The sequence below is a fragment of the Xiphophorus hellerii genome, chromosome 14 (genome assembly GCF_003331165.1).
Source record: "Xiphophorus hellerii strain 12219 chromosome 14, Xiphophorus_hellerii-4.1, whole genome shotgun sequence".
Taxonomy (NCBI): Eukaryota; Metazoa; Chordata; class Actinopteri; order Cyprinodontiformes; family Poeciliidae; genus Xiphophorus; species Xiphophorus hellerii.
Genome location: NC_045685.1, coordinates 20,944,226 through 20,964,635, shown reverse-complemented (window position 1 = coordinate 20,964,635; position 20,410 = coordinate 20,944,226). Strand labels below are relative to the sequence as shown.

At 39.0% G+C, this 20,410-nt stretch overlaps 5 protein-coding genes across 5 annotated transcripts in view; 2 read left to right on the top strand and 3 right to left on the bottom strand.

The window, feature by feature from the left end:
- Window positions 1-45: 45 nt before the first annotated feature.
- ufsp1 (UFM1-specific peptidase 1) lies at window positions 46-1,112 on the top strand. Its single transcript, XM_032582584.1, has one exon. It carries the CDS (start codon window positions 74-76, stop codon window positions 797-799), a length of 726 nt encoding a protein of 241 aa, XP_032438475.1. The 5' UTR covers window positions 46-73; the 3' UTR covers window positions 800-1,112.
- On the bottom strand, window positions 1,054-3,159 carry LOC116732429 (endonuclease domain-containing 1 protein-like). The gene is made up of 2 exons (XM_032582581.1): window positions 2,220-3,159; window positions 1,054-1,952 (listed from the first exon to the last, which is right to left on the bottom strand). Exons 1-2 carry the CDS (start codon window positions 2,541-2,543, stop codon window positions 1,371-1,373), a joined length of 906 nt encoding a protein of 301 aa, XP_032438472.1. The 5' UTR covers window positions 2,544-3,159; the 3' UTR covers window positions 1,054-1,370.
- Window positions 3,160-4,201: 1,042 nt separating this feature from the next.
- Window positions 4,202-6,457, bottom strand: LOC116732431 (endonuclease domain-containing 1 protein-like). Its single transcript, XM_032582583.1, has 2 exons — window positions 5,584-6,457; window positions 4,202-5,448 (listed from the first exon to the last, which is right to left on the bottom strand). Exons 1-2 carry the CDS (start codon window positions 5,878-5,880, stop codon window positions 4,858-4,860), a joined length of 888 nt encoding a protein of 295 aa, XP_032438474.1. The 5' UTR covers window positions 5,881-6,457; the 3' UTR covers window positions 4,202-4,857.
- Window positions 6,458-6,862: 405 nt separating this feature from the next.
- On the bottom strand, window positions 6,863-10,348 carry LOC116732430 (endonuclease domain-containing 1 protein-like). Its single transcript, XM_032582582.1, has 2 exons — window positions 8,221-10,348; window positions 6,863-7,694 (listed from the first exon to the last, which is right to left on the bottom strand). The coding sequence occupies exons 1-2, from the start codon at window positions 8,500-8,502 to the stop codon at window positions 7,071-7,073; spliced, it is 906 nt and encodes a 301-aa protein (XP_032438473.1). The 5' UTR covers window positions 8,503-10,348; the 3' UTR covers window positions 6,863-7,070.
- A 3,496-nt stretch (window positions 10,349-13,844) lies between these two features.
- gigyf1a (GRB10 interacting GYF protein 1a) overlaps window positions 13,845-20,410 on the top strand; it is a 33,408-nt gene continuing 26,842 nt past the window's right edge. Inside the window, exon 1 of the mRNA XM_032582580.1 lies at window positions 13,845-14,040. The gene's annotated coding sequence lies outside the window, so the exon portion shown is untranslated. The remainder of the gene's footprint in view (window positions 14,041-20,410) is intronic.

The following is a 20,410-nucleotide window of genomic DNA, read 5'->3' as shown; positions in this document are numbered from 1 at the left end:
GACCGGTGAGTGTTTTTATTTGCTTGTCTTTCGACTACATTTTTTTTTTATATTTGACTCAGAGACAATATAAATGGCTTCTGACGAAAATATAGATTGGGGTGCCTGTGAAAAGGAGGAGATTTATCAGAAGATAGAAACTTTATTAAAGAATGTACACACTGAGCTCCCTGATCCACTGACGGACCCTGCGAAATGCTCCCTGGTTAAAGGAGACTACCTGTACTTCCATTATGGCTGTGATGGACAGAATGACAGAGGCTGGGGCTGTGGATACCGAACCATTCAAACCATGGCTTCGTGGATTTACCTGAACAGGTCCCCAGTTCAAAACCAGAACAGAATCGCTCCAAGCCTACCACAGATCCAGCAAGCCTTGGTGACAATGGGGGACAAGCCAGGCTCCTTCTCAGGCTCCAGGGAGTGGATAGGGACATTTGAAGCCTCCCTGGTGCTGGACTACTTCTGTGATGTTCCCTGTAAGGTGGTGCATGTTAGAGGTGGAGGGGCAGAGCTGGAGCAGGTTGCAGCAGAGGAGCTCCATCAACACTTTGAAAAGCACGGTTCTCCTGTCATGATGGGAGGAGACAGGGACAATTCCTCTAAAGGCATATTAGGAGTTTGTAGTGGGGACAAAGGGAGCTATTTGCTTGTTGTTGATCCTCACTACTATGGGAGACAACTGGAGAAGACAGAGCTGCAGAAGAGAGGGTGGGTGGCTTGGAAACGAGTCTCATCTCTGGATCAGTCCTCGTTTTATAACCTCTGTTTGCCTCAGACTGCTACGAAGGGAATATGAGACCACAAGTGCAAATGCCTTTGTACCAATAAACTGATATTGTTCCAGTGGGCAGAATGTTGTAACATGAGTGCCATCTAGTGGTTGAAGTGTGAAAGTATCTGATAAGTCTGTACCAATAGTTCCTGTCACACACCATCTACAGACAATTATTTAAGAAGTTAATTTCCTTCTTCAAAATCAAAACTGTCTGTATTATGTGAATTCATTTACATTACACATTGTAATCATAGCTCAAATAATAATCTCCAACATTTTGGGTAGACATTGGATCTTTATTAGAGTTTAAATAAATATTGTTGAATTAAAAGTATGACAATTCTTTGTTTTTATTCTGTTCTCAAATATAAAGACTTGTCTTTGACCACTTTTACACATTTCTATCATTTATTTGGTCAAAGAATTAGGATAAACCGAATATATATTACTAAGTAAAACATCAAATTAAAATTTCTCTAATATGGGATAGAGTTTCTCAAACCGTTAAATTCCAGGTATGTCAATCTCTGACTTATTCTTAAAATAAACTTTTAAATTAATACACTTAAAAGCTACTATTACATCAACTTCCTTAGTTATCTGGAACACAGTCGTTATAGAATATCTGGAAGTTCTTGTCCACGTCCATCCTCCCTTTGAGGAACTTCTCCAGGTTCTTCAGGGGAACCTCCACCATCTGGTTGTTGACGCGGTCGTTCAGCCCGTATGCCCCAAACACAGGGAACTTGTAGCGCACAAAGTACGGTGCGTTCTGGTCAAACTCCGTGCAGCAGTAAGCCGACCACATGTACTCCGGCACGGCCACCCGATCCATGTTGTTGCGGCGGATTGTGTGTCCAGAGGTGGTGACCCCGGTGATAACGTAGGCCTTTCCTCTGCAGTAGTTATTGAGTCGTTTGCGGATGATGTCCTGGTGTTCGGCCCAAGGGCCCAGGTTGAACTCCCTTATCTGAGGAACCACGTTTGTCAAGCTGTAGGTGGAGGCTTTGTCCAGAGGGTCTGCTTGGTGCTCGTCGGGGTTTAGTTGTCCGCGTTCGTACTGAACAACGTCGGCGTAATCTTCGAGGACAGCCTGGGTGTCCTCGAAGTTCATGTGCATACTTGTAGACTGGGGGAAAGGCTCCATGTTGCTGCTACTCTTCTCTGATGCCAACTGTTGACACAAGAAAAATTAAACCACAAACTCAGAAAGATAGATTTGTAGATGTGGTATTAGTGACACTCTGTCATTGAGACTTATCCTGTACTCAGCAAGGCAGCTTATTTCAAGCTGGCCTAAGTAATAGTTCTTCATGACCATTAAGTGTCTACAAAATGCAAACGATACCCTGCTAAAGGATCTACAATCACATTTAAATTAAAAACTATCTCAAATTTAAGTACTAAAACAGCAGTTTGTTGTAGAATGAATTAAACTCACCTGAGGCTCAAACATCCAGGGGAAGTCCACCTTCTTCTCCCCGTCTGACTTCTTGAACGTGTACGCAGAGAAGATGGGGATGTGTCTGCGGGGGTCATACACTGTGGCGTAGCGAGGTTTATCCTCGTACCTCTGGCAGATCTTCTTAAAGGCGTTGCTGAGATAACCTCTCGGTGGGGTTCCCATATACAGGGAGTCCTTGCAGCGCTCTGCATGGCTGAAGTCACTTACTACTCCTGCTTGGACTCCCTGCAGCACCACCGAGGTTAGCACCATCACAACAGCTGTCAGGGAAACGGCACGGTTTGCAGATGTCGCTCTCATCTCTGCAGCTTGTTTTTCTCTGCTCCTGTAGATCTTTGTGATCCTCCTGGTGAAAAAGGCTGCAAGTCATCTACGTCTAAAAGGTACAGCCTCGGTTTCAGCTCTATCAAACTCAACATTTCCCTTCCTGGCTCATCTGTGCTTTCAACTGATCTCCCATTGTGAAGTCTTTCCATATATTCAAATTGCCACAAGTGTAGCTGTATAAAGGCAATGAATGTTATCAGACACGGAGAGCGTTTTATCATGCCTCTTTTCCACATTGCTGACATGACATAGTAGCATGCATAGAGGTGTAATAATGGGTTCAGTCCAGCATTTGCATTTGAGTTGAATTTCACTAGAAACCTAAATGGAATTAAAGTGTAATCGATCTTCACATGAGCGATGGAACAACATCCTCAGAGAAAATTAATACTGACAAACTGGAAAAAATGCAACCAGTGCACAAAAATATGTATCCTTTCTGAATAGTTTTTATAGATGAAGACCTGTTTAAAAGAAGGAAAGCTAGTTGTGAGAATATAAAACCATTGCTCAAAATAGGTCTTTCTTGTTACATCACATGATTAGCAAGACTTCACCTAAATGGACAAACTTCTTCCATTTTATGCTGGAATTGAACAGCCATTTGACTGAGCTGGAAATTCTGATAATGCTTTTACAAATTATAGGTTTCATATACTTCTGACTTTACTGTTCAGCAGCTTGATGACTTTCACTCTCCAATCTGTATTAACTCATTTTAAGACCTTCACTCAAATTTCATATAACACTTTATCAAGAGGTTCAACAAAAATCAATGGATAAAAACAGCAACAACACAACTAAGTCATAATGTTGATCTAAGGATACCTGTGTTTAGAGTAGATGTCTTTTTTAAGGTTAAGTGTATTGAATTTCCAACATTTCACAGGTTTAATCTCATATCTATAGTTGTAACCTTTTTGATAAGACCTTATTATGCAATATTTCTAGTCTTACAACATGAACATTGTGATGTGTTTAAGATTCATTCATCTGTATTGATGATGGATTAATGATCTAAATGGCATAATAGGAACTTTATGTAGAACCATAAATTTTGTAAATAAAATAGACATTTTTCAAAATTCTGAAAAAGCCATGTTTACAACCAGGTTTCATTTTAATTTAATTTTAAAATAATGGTTGAAAAACTTTAATATTCATGAGAGATTTAATTAGCACTGAAAAAACAAAAGGTTTCTCAGCTTCTAGCTGTTTTTCTATTTTATTTATTAAATTTTTGTTGGTTTATTGTTTATATGCCTCATTGTAGAGTTATACATTGCTCTGAGTTCTATGCAGCGTCTTTGACCAATGTTGTCTGCAGTTGAAAACATTATTTCCTGATCCAATATTTCAATATTACCAACATGAATGAGATGAGATCAATAAACCAGAACTCCTTGAGCTTTCTCAACCAAACTGTTGACCTTTGCTCTTGAAAGGTAGAAAACGTTTATGGAACTAGCTTTTATCAAACTGGTTTTCAAAAGTGACAAACCTGCTGTAATGGAAAAGTGTTTTTCCAATACAAGCTACTGACATCTATTCACACAAATCCAATCCAGCAGGGACAACTGACAGTGGTTTTGTTTTACTTCATGTTTGAAAAGAAAGCCTCCAAAGACAGTCTGATTGAACGGTTTATTACAACGTAACGTACCGATGCAGTTACTGAGCGGTTGTTAATTAGATAAAATCATGCTAAAAAAATTCAGAGTTCTGAACATGACAAGAAAATAACCTTTGAAAACAGGTAGACACTCAAACAGGTAAGACAAATGCTTAGTAAAGTTTTCTTTATAGGTCAGAGAGGTTTGCTCTTCTTTTATGATGCATGCTTAAATATTTCTTTTTATTATCCTTCTCTGGTAGGTGTCCTTTTGCTGATTAATGAGCTGTAGAAGTGTAAAAGTAGAACAGATCTCATACTTCACTTTTATGCTGTTTTTATTAAGTGAGAATTTGAGGAACCTTATTGAGTTATGATTCAGAATGGTTTGATCTACTCCATGAACATAACTCCTAACTTGTCTTGTTGGTCATTTTTTTCCTTGTTTTTTCTTGAGGAACTTTAATTAGAAAATGAAAGTTCTGCAACCACTTTCACTTATTATATCAAGAATTAATATGTGTGTAGAACAAACACACATATTGATGTAGTTCATGATTAAATTCTGTTTATTTGCTTATATTTTAGTCTGGTAAGCTGTCAGAGTATATTAAGAGATTTGGATACAGTGGAGCTTTATTTATTCAAATTTACAATCATTTCAAAATATTTTTCTTAATCACTTTTCATGGATGACTGAGGATTGCAGTCTCCTTCAAAAATCTGAAAGTACTGGTTCGCAAACGTCTTTTTGAGAAACTCCTGGAGCTTTGGGACGGAGGTCTCTACTATCTCGTTGTTCTCGTCCTCATTGAGGGCGTAGTGAGCAAAAGACGGGAACTTGTATCGCTCAGTATAAGGCGTGTTGTGGTCATAGTTCATGCAGCAGTAAGCCGACCACAGGTAGTTGGGGACTGCGATACGGTTCATGTTTTCCCTGCGGATCATCTTCCCTGACTTGGTGATTCCGGTCACTATGTAGGCCTTCCCGCGGCAGTAGTTGTTAAGCCGTTTGCGGACGATGTGCTCCTGTTTTTTCCAGATCCTGTTGTTGAAGTCGGGTACCACGGGGACGACGTTGGTGAGGGTGTAAGTGGAGGCCTTGTCGTCGAGTTCGTTCTGATGCTCGTCCGGGTTCAGGGTCCCTCGCTCGTAGTGTATGGCGTTGGTGTAGTCGTCCAGAATCGCTTGGGCGTCTTCAAAGTTCATGTGAATGTAACCGCGTGGAAAGGGCTGCATCTCGTCTGTGTCAAAAGAAGTGGACAACTGTGCAAAAAAAAAACAACAGAAGAAGCAAAGACGACAGTAAGCTTAAAATTAATACATGTCAAGTGGCATGTTTTAAACATTTTCAAAAAGCAAAATAGTGGCTTCTTGATTCAGTGTTTTAGTTTTCCTTACCTGTGGCTCATACATCCAGGGAACATCCACACACGTCTCCCCATCCGAGTGCTTAAAGGTGTAGGCGGAGTAGATGGGAACGTGATCCTCCGTGCTGTACAGAGTCACGTAGCGCGGCTTCTTGTTGTGAAACTGACAGATGTACTTGATGGAGGGGAGCTCCAGGCCTTTCGGTGGGGTTCTCTTGTAGAGGAATTCTCTGCACTCTGGAGACAGCTCTTTTTCTACTCGCCCTCTCACCGCTGAAGACGTTAGGCTGGCCATCAGGAAACCCATCTGTAGCCAAAACGCCATCATCCAAATGTGATCCGAAGGTTCTAATCCAAGTCCAAAAGCTGCTGAATGTTCAGTGTTTCAGTCAATAGCTGAATGTGTCTCAGTGTGTCCTGTGGTGTTCAGTGGAAAAGCTAACGCAGGTTTCACACCTGGTGTGAAGTCTTCTGTGTAATCTGGAGACAGTATGCAAAGCAATGCTGTACTTGCAGTGCTGCAGTTCCACCCACTAAAGTCAAACATTCAACAGCCAGTGTTCACGTTTATCTTCTATTGGTGGGAAAGGACGATAGAAAGACCTTCAGTCTATCTAGCGATGCAGTCAAGCTTTCTTTTAAAGACGCAAGTTTAATCAAGCTTGATATTTCAAGCAATAGGCTGTAGTTATACGCAATCCGGTAACATATAAAATAATAGGATTTTTTGGAGAAAACATGGGTAGAAAATAATTGTCTAATTGATAAAGTCCTACCCCACCATAACTCACCAAAGAATAAAAAAGTAGAATATAATCTTCCACTGTAATGCACAGAAGTGTCCTAATGTCAGTTGTATGTTACATCAGCTATACAGGAATTAACAGTAATGTTGCATCTAAAGCACAGGTGTCAAACTCCAGTCCTCAAGGGCCGCTGTCCTGCAACTTTTAGTTGTGCCTTTGCTGCACCACACCTGAATGGAATAATTAGGTCATTAAGGCTCTGGAGAACTGATCTACATAAGGAGGAGGTAATTAAGCCATTTCATTCCAGTGTTTTGTACCTGTGGCACTTATAAAAACTGCAGGACACCGGCCCTTGAGGACTGGAGTTTGACACCCCTGATCTAAAGCATTGGGATCAGGTTCTGTAATCACATCACAGAACCTGGTGGATTGTGAAAAGTGGAAAAACAATTGTTACTTTCAGTTTTGTTAAACTGCAGGGAATAACAATAAAAGTTGGAGAATCTATCCTTTTAACATTGATTTTATTGTTTATTCTTTTCCCTCTTGTTTTTCTTTGCAAAGAGTCATTACATACAAAGCACAAGACATCCCACAGACAGTACTTAATGCAGACACAATCTAAATACAGCCTCTAAGGCCAAGTTGGGAAAGAATTTAACTTTTAAACAGTCTTCTTTTTCTAACATTGATAAAACCATAATATTAATCAAAGTACGTTAGCCTTATATTTTAACACTGTTCTGGTTCAAGTATATTTGAAACATTCTCAGTTATTCAGCCTCTGCAGGTCTCTTCGCTTCTTTTCGATGGTGTTTTCTGACACACAGCCCTTGTAGAAAATAGCCATGTCTTTTTCAAAGTCTGTTTGGCTCTTCAGGAAAATCTCCAGTTTCTTTAATGGCACCTCCACCACATTGTTGCCCGTCTGTTCATTCAGGGCGTAGCCGCCATAACTGGGGAACATGAACCTCACCTCGTAGGGTGAGTTACGGTCAAACTTTGGGCAGCAGTATCCCATCCATACGTGTTTTGGTATTGAAAGACGGTCCCTGTTGTCACGCTTGACGGTGCCTCCTGCAAAAGTTACTCCAGTCACAATGTAAGACTTACCATGGCAGAAGTTGTTTAGGCGGCGGCGGACGGTATCTAGGTAAGAACTCCAGGAGGTTCCTAGGAAATCAGTGATCAGAGGAACGACGTTGGTGAGGGTGTAGGTAGAGGATTTGTCGTCTGGATCTGCTTGGTGCTGGTCAGGGTTCAGCGTGCCTCGTCTGTATTCTACAGCGTCGATGTAGTCCTCCAGAACAGTCTGGCTCTCCTCGATGAGAGGAGAAATGTCTGCAGTCAGAGGAAGCACCTTCATGTTGCTGCTCTCTGATTCAGACACCAGCTGTAGGTTAGAGAGAGAAAACATATTCCCAAATGAAACATAATTTAAAAATTAATTTTCTTCTCAATTTTAATGCAGTTGATTATTTTTGGAGTGAATAAATACTATGCTACTGTTTCATAAACACACTATGTAACACAAACACCATACTTGTTGATTTGCAATCACAATCAGGGTCCTTTCCCCAACTTTATAAACCACTAATTTAGACAGTTTTGTCTAAAATAATTTATTATCTCTTATTTTCAAGAATTAGATTTAATTTTGATCAATTAGTTACTGACATTGGTCAAATAGGTAATCATTTAGGTACAGGAATTGTGTAGGTCAAGATTACGTGTGTCATCATAGCTAGTACTTTATCCATTTGATCTTATGCAATAAAAACTCTGAATAATCTTTACAACAATTTCCACCAATAACAAAAACATGATCACTGTCAGGGTGGGAGAAGTCATTATTTTATGACTTAAGAGGTTTTTTCAAAACTTTTCAAATGAATCCCACATTGTTCTGCTTTCTCTACCTGAGGCTCGTACATCCACGGTGTGTCTGCCCTCCCCTTCCCATCAGACTTCTTAAAAATGTAAGCTGAATACAGTGGGAGACGCCGACTGCTGTCGTACAGGGTGGCGTAGCGCAGTTTGTCGGCGTACTTCTGGCAGATCTTCTTCAGGCTCGTCCCTCGGATCCCTGCTGGAGGCGTTTGCATGTAGAAAAAATGGCTGCAGTCTCTGAAGCTGTTGGACACGGCAGAGCTCACCATCAAAACAGAGCAGGACAGGATGTAGGCACAAAACAAACGCATCCTTACAACACCGGAGTAGAAACTGGAGCAAACAGGGCTTGGAATGTCTTCCGTTAATAAATTCCACCATGACCGCCGCTCAGTTTAATGATTTTTCCTGCGTTTACTGCTGCTCTCAGTCTAGTGGAATGTAATGGAAGTTAGACGCAGACATGGTATGCAAATCCCTGGAGCTTTAGAGCTGGTTTATTGGCTGGTTAGAACTTATCTGGTCCAACAATAACAGTGCAGCCAAGCATATCTGAGCTCACTGTAAGGCAATAAAACTGTGCGCTCATGGACATCCTTTATACAACTTTATATTTTAAACTTAACATTCAATGTAGAAGTATTTTTTGGTGTTTTTTTCGTGATTGATTAACAATTCAGTTCAACCAATTGCCTTCAGAAGTCTCCTCTGAGCAGAAACTGTTAAGAAACATTTGTAATTATTGTATTTTTACCTTACTAGCTGTTTTATTTTATTATTGTTATTATTATTTTTTGACAGGGCTGTTTTAACTTATTTTTAGGTCCTTCTGATTTTGTTATGTGCATCATGTGACGGCTGTTCTGTTGACAACACTTTGGTCTTGTGGGTGTTTAAGATGCTCTATGAATGAATCTGTTAAGCTTTGCTAAGAAGTCGTGCAAAAACACGAGCCAATCACACCTTTAGCATGCACTATTTAAAATCTAACCAGACGGTTCCCCTGCTGTGATGCCTGAGCTCCATAATGTTCTCCCCCATGACTTTCCTCTGACAGACAAAACTGTGATCAAACGTCTCCTCTGCTGAAGATGTTGGCTCTGTTTACGTCCAGTCAGACACCAAAAGACTTCCTCTTGCTATCAGGGTGAGAAATTGTTTACTGTGATAAGAAGTTCTGCAAAAGCCCGAGCTGATCACACCTTCAGCATAAAATAAAACCTAACCAGACAGTTCCTGTGTTGTGATGCTTGAGCTCCATGATGTTTTCCCCATTTGGTTTCTTCTTACAGAGAAATTGATAACAGAGTTCCTCTGCTGAAGATGTTGGTTTATGTGTCCAACCAGATACCGAAAAACTTACTCTTTAAGCAAAGCATATGGTCTGTATATAGTTGGCACATGAGGGAAACATCAAAAAACAGAAATAATACCATATTGGGAGAATATTATAATTTCTCACTCCTCTTTGATTTTCACCAGAGAGACTTTATGTGCAGCTACAAACACTTTCAGTTGCCTCATAACAAAGTTCAGAGTAAAGACAGACATGTCTAAAGTTAAACGAGATTAAAGCAGTTGAGTAACTTACTTAACTGGTGATCTTACCTGATAATACCTTTCTTTAGAATTTTAAATCTGTTTTTCATCTAATTAATTGTTTCGGGTCTACATCTGTTTGATATTTTCCATTGAAACCCTTACAGACTCCAAACAACAACAGGCCAAAGTCTTTTAAAATGACTCATTCAAACGTTGCATGACTTACTTGGTGTCCAGCTGAAATTTTTTTTTTTTTACTGGTTTAGGCTGTTGAGTTTTGTCAGGGACCCAATGTGAGTTTAAACTAGAGTAAACTGCTGTGAAAAACAAGCAGTAGATTTGAAAATCGTTTGAAATATCTTTTAATGTAGGTTTAAACTTTAAGTTGCACTGCAACAAGGTTAAGCTTAATCTTTAGGGTACAAATAATCCAAAGCTAAATGTTCTGTCTTTAGCTGTTTTTAATTCTAAGAAGATTTTGCACAATAAATCTTGAATTTACATGGTTAAAGAAAGATTTTAAATTTATTCACAGTGTAACTCTAGCCAATATCTTAACATAACATACATAGTATATATAATAGAACATTTAAGGATTTATCTAATAAACTGTTTTCTTTCCACTTCAGTTTCAATATGAGAAAAAAAAACCTCCACTCAACGCAAAGTTTCTCCGGTCTGTTTTGAGCCTAACATCACAGTACAACAACACGACTGAGATGAGCTACATGAGGTTTCTGGCTTCAAATGGAGGTGAGAAACTGTCTGAATGTCGAGGCGGCTGCACCAGTAGCTTGTCAACAGCCCTGAAATAAAAGCCCAAGTGACTTGCTGCCACAAGGCTGCCAAAAAGCACCCAAACCTGAAAAGTTTTAAAAGGAAGTTCAACCACAGAGTCACTAAAGTGGTGGGAGGCAGCACAGGTAATAAAACTGACCCTCTCTTCTCTTTCACCGGCTTTGAAAAGTGGAAGAAAGGCTTGAAAATGAAACCAGGTATCATCAACCACAGCCTGGTCCCTCTCTACCAGCTGGTCACCGAACCGGCGAAAAAAACTGGAGTAAAAGAGGCAAGCGAGAGACAAAACGACGTGAAGAAAATCTGCTCTAACAAGTGCTTTCAAGGTTCCACACCCAGCTCCTACGATCTGTGTGCACCACCAGTCACATCACTGCAGCGAAGGCTGGCCCACCTCACCGACACGGTCAAGTGTGCCAGCGGCCTGTGGGGAGACGTGTTCACAAAAACTGACTCCTTCATGAAAGTTTTCCTGGGAAACCAGACGTTCCAGACCTCAGTCATCTCCTACGACAACAGCCCACAGTGGAACGAGGAGTTCCCCTCGGGAACAGTGGAGCTGTTGCAGAAAGTTTGAGGCTTGGGACGAAGACTATCACTTTTTGGACCGACAGAACGACCTCCTGGGGTCCTGCGCCACCACAGTCCAGGCGGGGTCAGTTACCTCCGTGTGTGAGATGAATCATGGTAACTTTTACATCTCTTATGCAGCTGAGTGTGCCCCAGGGCTGAGAGGAACAACATGTTCCGAGTACAGCCACCTATAAGGAATGAATGGAAGTGACTCTTCATGAATCACAGAGGAAGGGAGATCCAGTCAACAAGTAAATTAAAAATACGGCATAAAGACGTAAAAGTGTTTTTAACTGGAAATAAAACTCTGGGTAGTTAAACATTTTAGAAGTGTGTTTATGCCAGAAAGTAGGTAACCCTTGGTGACCTTATTTAGCAGTAGTCAGGATTAGTTGGGCAAAGAGGATAAAGATAATTTAATATTTTCAAACAATATCAAAACCTCATGACGATTGAGGCAAACTCTATTTCAGATCGTCATCCAGTTTGTATGGATGACAAACTGGAAGTGAATCGTAGTTTGCACAGAAAAAGGAGATTAGTAGCCATCTGCCACTAGTGATCTTAACATGTGAAAGATGTACTACAAAGCAAGAACATCAAAGTGTTTCTGATCAGAATTACAGACTAGATGAAAAGTAAAACTGTGCAGAAATCAGTAAAATTGAGCTTTCAGTTAGAACTATTACCGTATTGTTGAACTATTTAATTTTCATGTAAACATTTTCAGCAGATGGGATAAACAACATGCAAGACCAAAATGGCTGAATGACTTTAGACCCAAACTGGTCTGTTGAAACTTTTATGACATTTTGTTTCTCTTTTTCTCTTTGCATTGTCCAGGAAAATGTGCATCATATTCTAAGCAATTTAAACAACACAGGGCTGAAAGGTATATATGGCTTTAGCTAATAACATCTTTAAGACTGAACTGTTTCAGTTAGCAGGCAATGTTTTAAGGAATGAATGACAATTGACCGTATATATATTAGCATTTTTTTTCTTTATAAAGTTCTCCTTTTAAGTTATTATACATGTATCAAACTGTTATTCTGTTCTAGTTCATTCAAATTAATTACTCTAATAAAACTTTGTCAGAGTTCTGTGAATTTGTTTCAGTAAACAGTTTCAAGGTTGTCCCTGTATGTCTGATTCATACTGAATCATAGACAAACATGTTCTGTACCATTTTAAACCATTTCTGGATGTGAACGTATAACAAGGTCATTATGCACATCAGTGAATATGTTTGGACTTTTATCTTCGTTTATCTTCTTCAATGACAACAAAACCAGTAGAATAATAAAGATAAAATTCTGTTGTGTTCACTTAGTAGTTTAAGAGCGCCCTTAGCATAAACCCTGCACATGCTCAGACATTTAGAATAGCATTGAAATATTTATTTATTTCTGTATGTCAGTAGAAAAGGTGAAACTCAGACCTTTTATACAGTCACTGCTGTTTGAGATGGTTTGGACATTTTCAGAGAGACAATGACTATGGGGATGGTAGAGTTGGAGCTAAAAGAAAAAATTAAATTTATTAGAATATTTCACAGAGCCAATAAAACATATTTTTAATGATACACATAATGGTGTAATGACTTGACAGTTGTCTAGGAGTCAATGACATCCTCAACAATCAAGGTAAGCCACAATGAGTTATTGCTAAAGAAGTTGGTCGTTCACTGTATATAATCAAGATTTAAACTTTAGCGGAAAGAAAAATCATGCACAGAAAAAGAAGATTAGTAGCCATGTGCCACTAGTGATCTTAACATGTGAAAGATGTACTACAAATCACAGTGTTTTTGATCAGAGTTACAGCCTAGATGAAGAGTAAAACTGTCCTGAAAAAGGCATCAGTGTTTCAGAGACCATCCAAAAACAATGTCAGAAAAGTCTTCCTACAATTTACCAGGGCTACTCAAGTTGAAACATGTAGATTTGCACATTAATGAAAATATAAATAACTGAAAATAAAACAAATATTCTGTAGAGCAAAAGGCAAATTTACAATACAAGAACATAATGGGCAATTACTGAAATCGGCATGCTTATATCCAAAGAAATGACTAAATGTGCATGTGGTCTTCCTGCATTAAAAACAACATACAAAACCTGATTTATTTTATTTTTTTTGCAAACAACAGGGGTGATTGCAAACAGGGGTGCGAGAAATTTCTGGGATCTCTTGGGATGCACCTGTGTGTCAGTGGTTTACGATCTATTTATGTTGCTCTTAAACGTTTAATGGCGCCCTCTAGTGTTCACTCTACACACATGCAGTCACTCTAACTTATAATTGTACTAATTGCCTAAATATTCCTACAAGTATCCCTATAAGTCATTATTTTTGACATAATAATTTAGCCTTATCTTTAAGGGAACATCTTTGTTTTCCCCTCGTGTTGAAACCCGTTTCTACCTCGCGAGCCAGACGTTCATCGCCTTGTTTTCATACGCAACCCGCATAAACTGGACTCTCTGTAAGCTTTACATGCTAATTCATCAAATCCCGTTAGAAAATTAAAAAAAAAAGAAAGCCGTTTAGAGCCGTCCACACCAGTTAGTGGCCAGGCTGGTAAACAGGGGTGTGTTTGCGCTGCGCCGACATTGGCTCCCCGCTTGTCAATGTGCAGTCACGTGGTGTCACACAGGCGGCCATGTTTTCTGAAACACAAACAACAAGAGAAAAGCAGCAGCAGCAGCAGCAGCAGCGACTCGGAGCCAGCAGACACACACACTGAGCGACCGTTGGAGGAGAGGGAAAGCAAAAAAAAAACCCAACAATAGATTAATAAATAAAAACACGGAGCACGATTTTTTTTTTCTCAGAGTACTATTCTGTCGAATGAATACGTTTACAGTGTTTAAAAAGACCAATGCATACGATATATTGGCTATAGAAGCGCCGTGCAGAGCAGCAGTCTGAAGGTAAGCAGCCGCTTGTTCGTTCCTCTTTGCAGCTAACAGGAGCTAACCCCTCCTCTCGGTGCCTCTGCCATGAGGCCTGCATTTTCACTACGCCGCTTTTACAGCTTTTAACTTGTAGCATTGCTCATTTTGGGGGTTCGCAATGCATTACTGCAAAAATGAACAGCGGTATGCCAGCGGAAGGTGGTGTTGGGCAGCTCGGCGGAGCAGGCCGAGGAGTCGGATTCCCAACAGTCCGCCCCCTCCGCCATCATATCTGGTGTCATTTGAACCGACACGCCAAGGCCTTTGCGATCCACCGCATACCTTGCGAGTTTAGGTGGCCAGTTGAATCTGATGTGCTGCCGAAATTGGATATTTTCGGACGTTTGTTGCTTGAAACCATTACTTTTACTGTCGCTTTGTTTGAATCCACCGTAATTAGCTTCTTATAGGTTGAGTGTAAACGTTAACTTAGCTCGGTAGCTAATGTCAACATGAGTTATTTCAGCGCTAGCCGTCGTTGGGACGCGTTTTACGCCACTGTTTTGTTTTTAAGCCGTCTTAATTGAGTAATATTTGTTAGTAAGATTTATACAGTCAGTTATCAGAGCATAGTTCAGACATTCAAATCATATTCTACCAGTAACGCCTCTGGCTCAGTGACCTTGCTTTGGCTTTATTGTTAAAAACTTTATCGCTGTAGATACGCGCTAACCTCACTGTAGTCACAAATATAATTGTTTTATACCCTTTTGCTTAGTTTTATATGGTAATAAAAGAAGTGACAATGTTTGAAAATAGTGTTACCTGGGCCTCGTATGATAATGTAAGTTATTCAACATTTAAATGAATGGTACCACTTAAAATAGCAATGATATCTGCTTCATTTAAATGGCACAAAAACAAAGTTATGCAGGATTTAACACTTTTTTTTATATCAATGCAAACTGTTCAATTTGTGATCAATTTTTTTGAACTGATTTTGATTGGCAGTGCCTTTTTTGTACATAGAAGTAAGTTTGGTGAGTTTCTAATTGAAAACACAACAAGAATGTTCCCTCAGGTTGGAGATCTCCAATGCTTTGTTTCCAAGCGATGCGGTTCAGTATGTTATTTTATCATCCAGTGTATTCAAGAGAGACCATCAGTTGGATTGTCAATGGGCAGGTGGGATTAAACCCGCCTAATGTTGCGTCATGCTAATCAATGGACTGTCGTGTGGCGCCAGTATCTCCAGCCTAACCCTACCATTGTCCTATGGGTCTATTACTGAAGGAATGGTGTGGTACGGCTCAGTTATTTGGGCCAGATTTACAGTGGAAACTGAAAAAATAGTGTTCTGAATTGCATCGACCCATATTGTACCGCTTGGTGGAAACTGCCACACATGTTAAACAATGTGACAGTTGGTGGTATATAGTGTATATACATTATGAACAAAATTCAAGTGTTTACTATAGTAAGTTTTCTTGTGTTTTCCTGAATTCTCCCATTTTGTTTAGTGATGTTTTGCTGTGCTGGTTCTGATTGGTTGTTCATTCAAGCTGCTGCAGTATTTTCAAGGAATACTCTGAATGAAAAAGACCCGTCTGTGATTTACTGATGGTGTCGTTCATTTACACAAACTTTGTCAAGTTGCAGTGCAGACGCAAACGAGTGCCAGAACACGTTTTGAGCCATCATACGTGAAACGTAAACGCACTCGCCACACATTCTTTGTTCACAAAGATGGATACACAAACCTCTGAAAGTGTGACTATAACTCGGCTTTGTGGTTGTGCTTTTAGAAGTTTGCGTTGATCACGGGTGAGCTGAGCAAGCGGTGAGACTATGGAAATGCTCTTGACTCATCTTTGCTATCACTGTTGCTGGTGCATCCAAAACCTATTTAAAGTAAATAAACAATACTTAACCTTGCAGGGGGGAAAGGTGGAGCCTCGCGATCCGCCGTGTTTATAATACTCTGGGGGAAACCCTGGTAGTTAGCACTGTAACAACAAGCAAATCTCACCCATGGTATGAGTTTTTCAACCTTCAACTTGGAACCAGCATAAATCGCACACTTTATCTCTGAGTTTTGAGTCAACTATTAGACACAGTTTCAAATTTCCATGCATTTAATGAAAGGTGCTGGTGATTTTGTGCTTTTATGTTTGTTTTGTTTGTTTGTTTGTTTAGCATCCGACTTCCTCGGGTCCGGAACGTTTTGTTCCAATGTTGACGAGAGTTACTTTTTTTTTCTGTAGTTTATCTTTATTTTGCCGTTATGGAATTTGGCTATGTCTTAAAGTTGCTCAATGATATTTAAAATTTGAACAGCGGTGATAATAGTCTTTCATATATTTATTGAGCCAACTAGTACAACTGGGGATTTAAATACTATGGTCAAAGGTGAGGTTTTACCATTTTTATGATCATTTATGTCCTAAATTCATCCAAAATACCTACTAGCAGTGGAGAGCAACAACAAAAAAACAGTAAATAGTTTCATACATTCTTTTTTAAAAATATAATGAGGACAAATGAAAGCAGAGATTGTTTGAATTGGAAAGGAGCAAACTGATCCAGAGCTAAGAGGTTTTCTAATCAGACACTTGGGAATAAAGTTATGTGATTCTTTCAGCTAGCTAAGATATCCTTATCTTAATACAGGTCAGGCTGTTGAAATGCAAAAAAATAAAAAAATCATTGCCATCCTTGCATTATTTTTTTAATCTTTTCTTTCGGATCAGGTCAATGACGCGACTGAAGTCAGGAAAGCTAAAATGCAGCACAATGTGATCAGTGGAATGGAATTATTTGGAATGAGAGGTAAAACATCCAGGGAATTCTTCACAAAATCAATGGAAAAATGTGTGTTTTGGGAAAATCTCCCAAGACATTTGAAATATTCTGATATTAAAAGGATAAACTTTAAAGTTGCATCATAGTTCTGTTTGCCTAATTTAAGGTCATTACAAGAGTAAAAGCATTTTAGCTCCATTTTTAACTCACTTAATGGCAGTTTGTTTTGGAGGAGTAGGTCAGCTCATTCAGTCCAACCCCCCTATTTCTCTGAATGTGAGAAATGTGTATTTAAGATCTCTGTACAGTTTTGACTAAAGTAGAACTGTGATATCTGAAGATGGATATTTTTCAGAAGTTTTATGGAAGAATTGAGCGACTTGTTGGACCAGATGGATGGATCAGTAACGGGCACAGAGCGCCACCTGTAGTCAGACACCAGCAAGGTGGAGGCAGGCTCCTGGTATGGGCTGGTGGTTTTACCTTCTGAGGTGGATATTAACTTCCAAACATGCTGCCAGATTTTAGAACACGCTTTCTTCAAGCAGTGGAACAGGAAGAAGTCTGGATTTTTCAATAAAATAATGATTTTTATCCTGGATGACGCTTCATCACATACATCTAAATACTCTTTTTGCATTAAAGATGAGAAACTTAAAACATGTCCCTCTTCCGAACCTGACCTGAACTCAATTGAAAACTTGTGGGGAGTTTTTTTTAGATGGGCAAAGTGTGTTATTCATTTAGTTGCGTAATATTTCTTCACATTAATAGTTGCTCAATAATTGTGCAGAATCTCCTAAGACACACGAACCTCACTTTTACTTTCCAAAACATTCATGCCTGGGGTTTATTAATATGTTGGATTAATCGAGAGCACTGTATTTGGGGATTTATAAAAATAATCCTCAAAAGTAAGACTTGCCTAATAATTGTGCACACAGTGATAAATACGCACAGATGAGTATTATACTAGTTAATGGTCTATTTTTTGTCTTTGTGGTCTGATCTGCCGATTTAGGTTTGGACTGATTTCCATCTTTGTTTTGAGGTTTTTATCAAATGCAAACCCTCATGTTTTAAACTTTGAGATGTAGTAAACATTCACTAGAAAATAAAAAACTACACTGCAGGTTTGAATTACAAGATTCCCTAACTTATGTCAGATCAAATTGGAGCATCTGATATTTGTCATCTGTATTTGACCTGCTAATGATCAGTTAGCGCAGATCCAGGGAACATTGATCTGTTTTGATCACTGACAGTTATATCGATGTATTAAAATACCTGGTTGGTTAGCTTCCAAAGGAAAAAAAAGAGCATTTTGCTGCCCAGTGGTTTGATTTTAAAGGTTGGTTTTCACCGTCTTTAAGCTCCAGTCTGTTTTTAATGTAACCGTACATCTTGCCGATTGGTGACATTACTAGTCACAGTAGGAACATATATTTTCTCTGGCACTTATTGATCCAGTCCTTGTTTATAGTTATTGCTTTAGGCAAAACTTTTATTTGCTCTCTGGAAACTTCTACTTGTACTTTTCTGGGGGAATGTGGTACAAGCACAATCATCCCATAACCACCCCTTTCAGCCACTTTCCAAGTTAATGTTTTTTGAGTTCAGACATCTGCTGAAATGTAATGTGTGGTCGTCCGTATCAACATTTTCCATCAAACACAGACTCAGATGTGTTTAGGTTCACTAAATTAGTTCTTTATGACTTAAAAGGTTTGCTTAACCCACGTCTGCAATCATATTTTACTGAACTTCCTGAAATAAGTGTTACCCAACTATTCCAACAAGGCGCCTCACATTGCACAAGACCCAACAGCAGTAGATGGGGGGGGGGGGGGGGAGAAAAGGCACAAAATACTACCAGCATTAGTCACAGAAGCTTTTTACCTGATTCTTCTGTTTTGCTTTATTTTACATATCTTCAGAAGGGAAAACTTTAAATGTTTCTGGCTTTATGTAAGTTGATGCCACATTATTGTTTAGATATGAGCAACGCTGATAATTTTAAAACTTATTCTTTATTGATTATTGATGGAATGATGGTGCTATTTTCTCAGGGTTGCAGAAGGTCAGCCTTCTGTTATTAACCCAGATAACAGATGTGGGTTGTAAATTTCTTTTCAGTGTTACTTAAATATGGGTTGTTGTTGCTTGCTGCGCACTACCGTCCAAACCCCAAACCAATGTCACAACGTGGGTATTTTGTATTTAAAACACTAGATTGTGGATTTAAAGATGGTGATCCACCAGTCAGGGGTGAAGAAGCCACTTCTGTTTTCTTAATGAGCTCAACTGGTGAACAGTAGGTCAAATTTGCATTGAAAAAACCACCATGAAATGAATCAAAACTGATGAAAAGCCTCAGTGTTGTCACTTTCCGTTTGATGCATAAATGGGGGAAGTCTTGTAATCTCTTATCTGTTTGGTACAAAACCATCATCTTGTGACCCAATTTATTTAATTTTGTTTTTATAGTTTTAGGTTGGTTATGTTTAATTGAATCAAAAATGTTTTTTACACAAATGAGTTAAGATGTCACAGCTTTTAAAAAAAGTTTGAATCACAAAAGAAAACAGACCTTAAAACAAAACTGTAAATCAGTAAAATCTCAATCAGTACTTTTTTTCTTTATAATTTTCTGACTCTATTTTTCTCCTCATTTACCACCATTTTGTCTCAACCAACCTCTATTTCATATCACTAAACACTTATAAAATTAGCCCTTGCATTCTAATTGTGTTAGAGGACGTAAGTGTTTAACTCTGACATACAAGTAAGTTTCATATTAGTTTGATAATCACAGCTTGGCCCTGTTGATACTTGACATATGAATGATTCATACTTGAAATAACCAAAATTGTGAAAGAATGAAATGCAGAAGAGGCAAAATCCCAACTATTTATTTGCTGTTGCAGAACTGGAGAGCCCCTACTGCATCCTCGGTCCAGAAAGGAGCGTTAGCACAGATCCTTCCTTCACTGCTCCCAACAAAGTGTTCACATTACTGCTAGTATTTGCAATCTTTAAGTTTCTGTTGCTGCTTTCTATGCAGGAATATGTATATCTTAAAAAACAAATTAAAGTGCAGTTTCACAAACTACCTTTTGAAGAGTTAAATATTTTATGAACTTGGTTGTTTAATTTGGTCGTCATTGATCGTCAGATATTATTTTCTGGTATTAAAGACAGCAGACACGCCAATTCAAGTGAATCCAAAAAAGTTTTTTGTTGTTGTTTTTCATAAGTTTAATGTTTTCCCTACTTCAATCGTCTCTTTGTACAATTAGAGTTGCTGACCACTCTTTCAGGAAATGGCACACATTTTTTTTTTGAGGTTTGTAAGCAACGAAAGGTTATCCAGAACCACTGTTATTGAATTGTAGCTCGGACAGAAAATTTTTAAAATGGCACCATAAAATAAGGAAGTGTGTTGGTGTGTGTGAAGCAGTAAATATACAGTCATCTGGACCACAATCACTGGGCTTTAGTGTTTCAAAAAAAAAAGAGGTGTTAATAAAGTCCTACCTATGCTGGAAAGTTGGGCGCTGAAGCGTCAAAAAGCCACAGCGCTGGCATTGAACCTGGCAACGGA

What these genes read in the sequence shown, in the direction of transcription:
- LOC116732430 (XM_032582582.1), bottom strand. Translation starts at nt 8,502, where the DNA reads ATGCGTTTGTTTTGTGCCTACATCCTGTCCTGCTCTGTTTTGATGGTG. An exon ending in CGTGGATGTACGAGCCTCAG is followed by an intron (nt 7,695 to 8,220) that starts GTAGAGAAAGCA and finishes TCTAACCTACAG; the next exon opens with CTGGTGTCTGAATCAGAGAG.
- ufsp1 (XM_032582584.1), top strand. Translation starts at nt 74, where the DNA reads ATGGCTTCTGACGAAAATATAGATTGGGGTGCCTGTGAAAAGGAGGAG.
- LOC116732429 (XM_032582581.1), bottom strand. Translation starts at nt 2,543, where the DNA reads ATGAGAGCGACATCTGCAAACCGTGCCGTTTCCCTGACAGCTGTTGTG. An exon ending in CCTGGATGTTTGAGCCTCAG is followed by an intron (nt 1,953 to 2,219) that starts GTGAGTTTAATT and finishes TTGTGTCAACAG; the next exon opens with TTGGCATCAGAGAAGAGTAG.
- LOC116732431 (XM_032582583.1), bottom strand. Translation starts at nt 5,880, where the DNA reads ATGATGGCGTTTTGGCTACAGATGGGTTTCCTGATGGCCAGCCTAACG. An exon ending in CCTGGATGTATGAGCCACAG is followed by an intron (nt 5,449 to 5,583) that starts GTAAGGAAAACT and finishes TTTTTTGCACAG; the next exon opens with TTGTCCACTTCTTTTGACAC.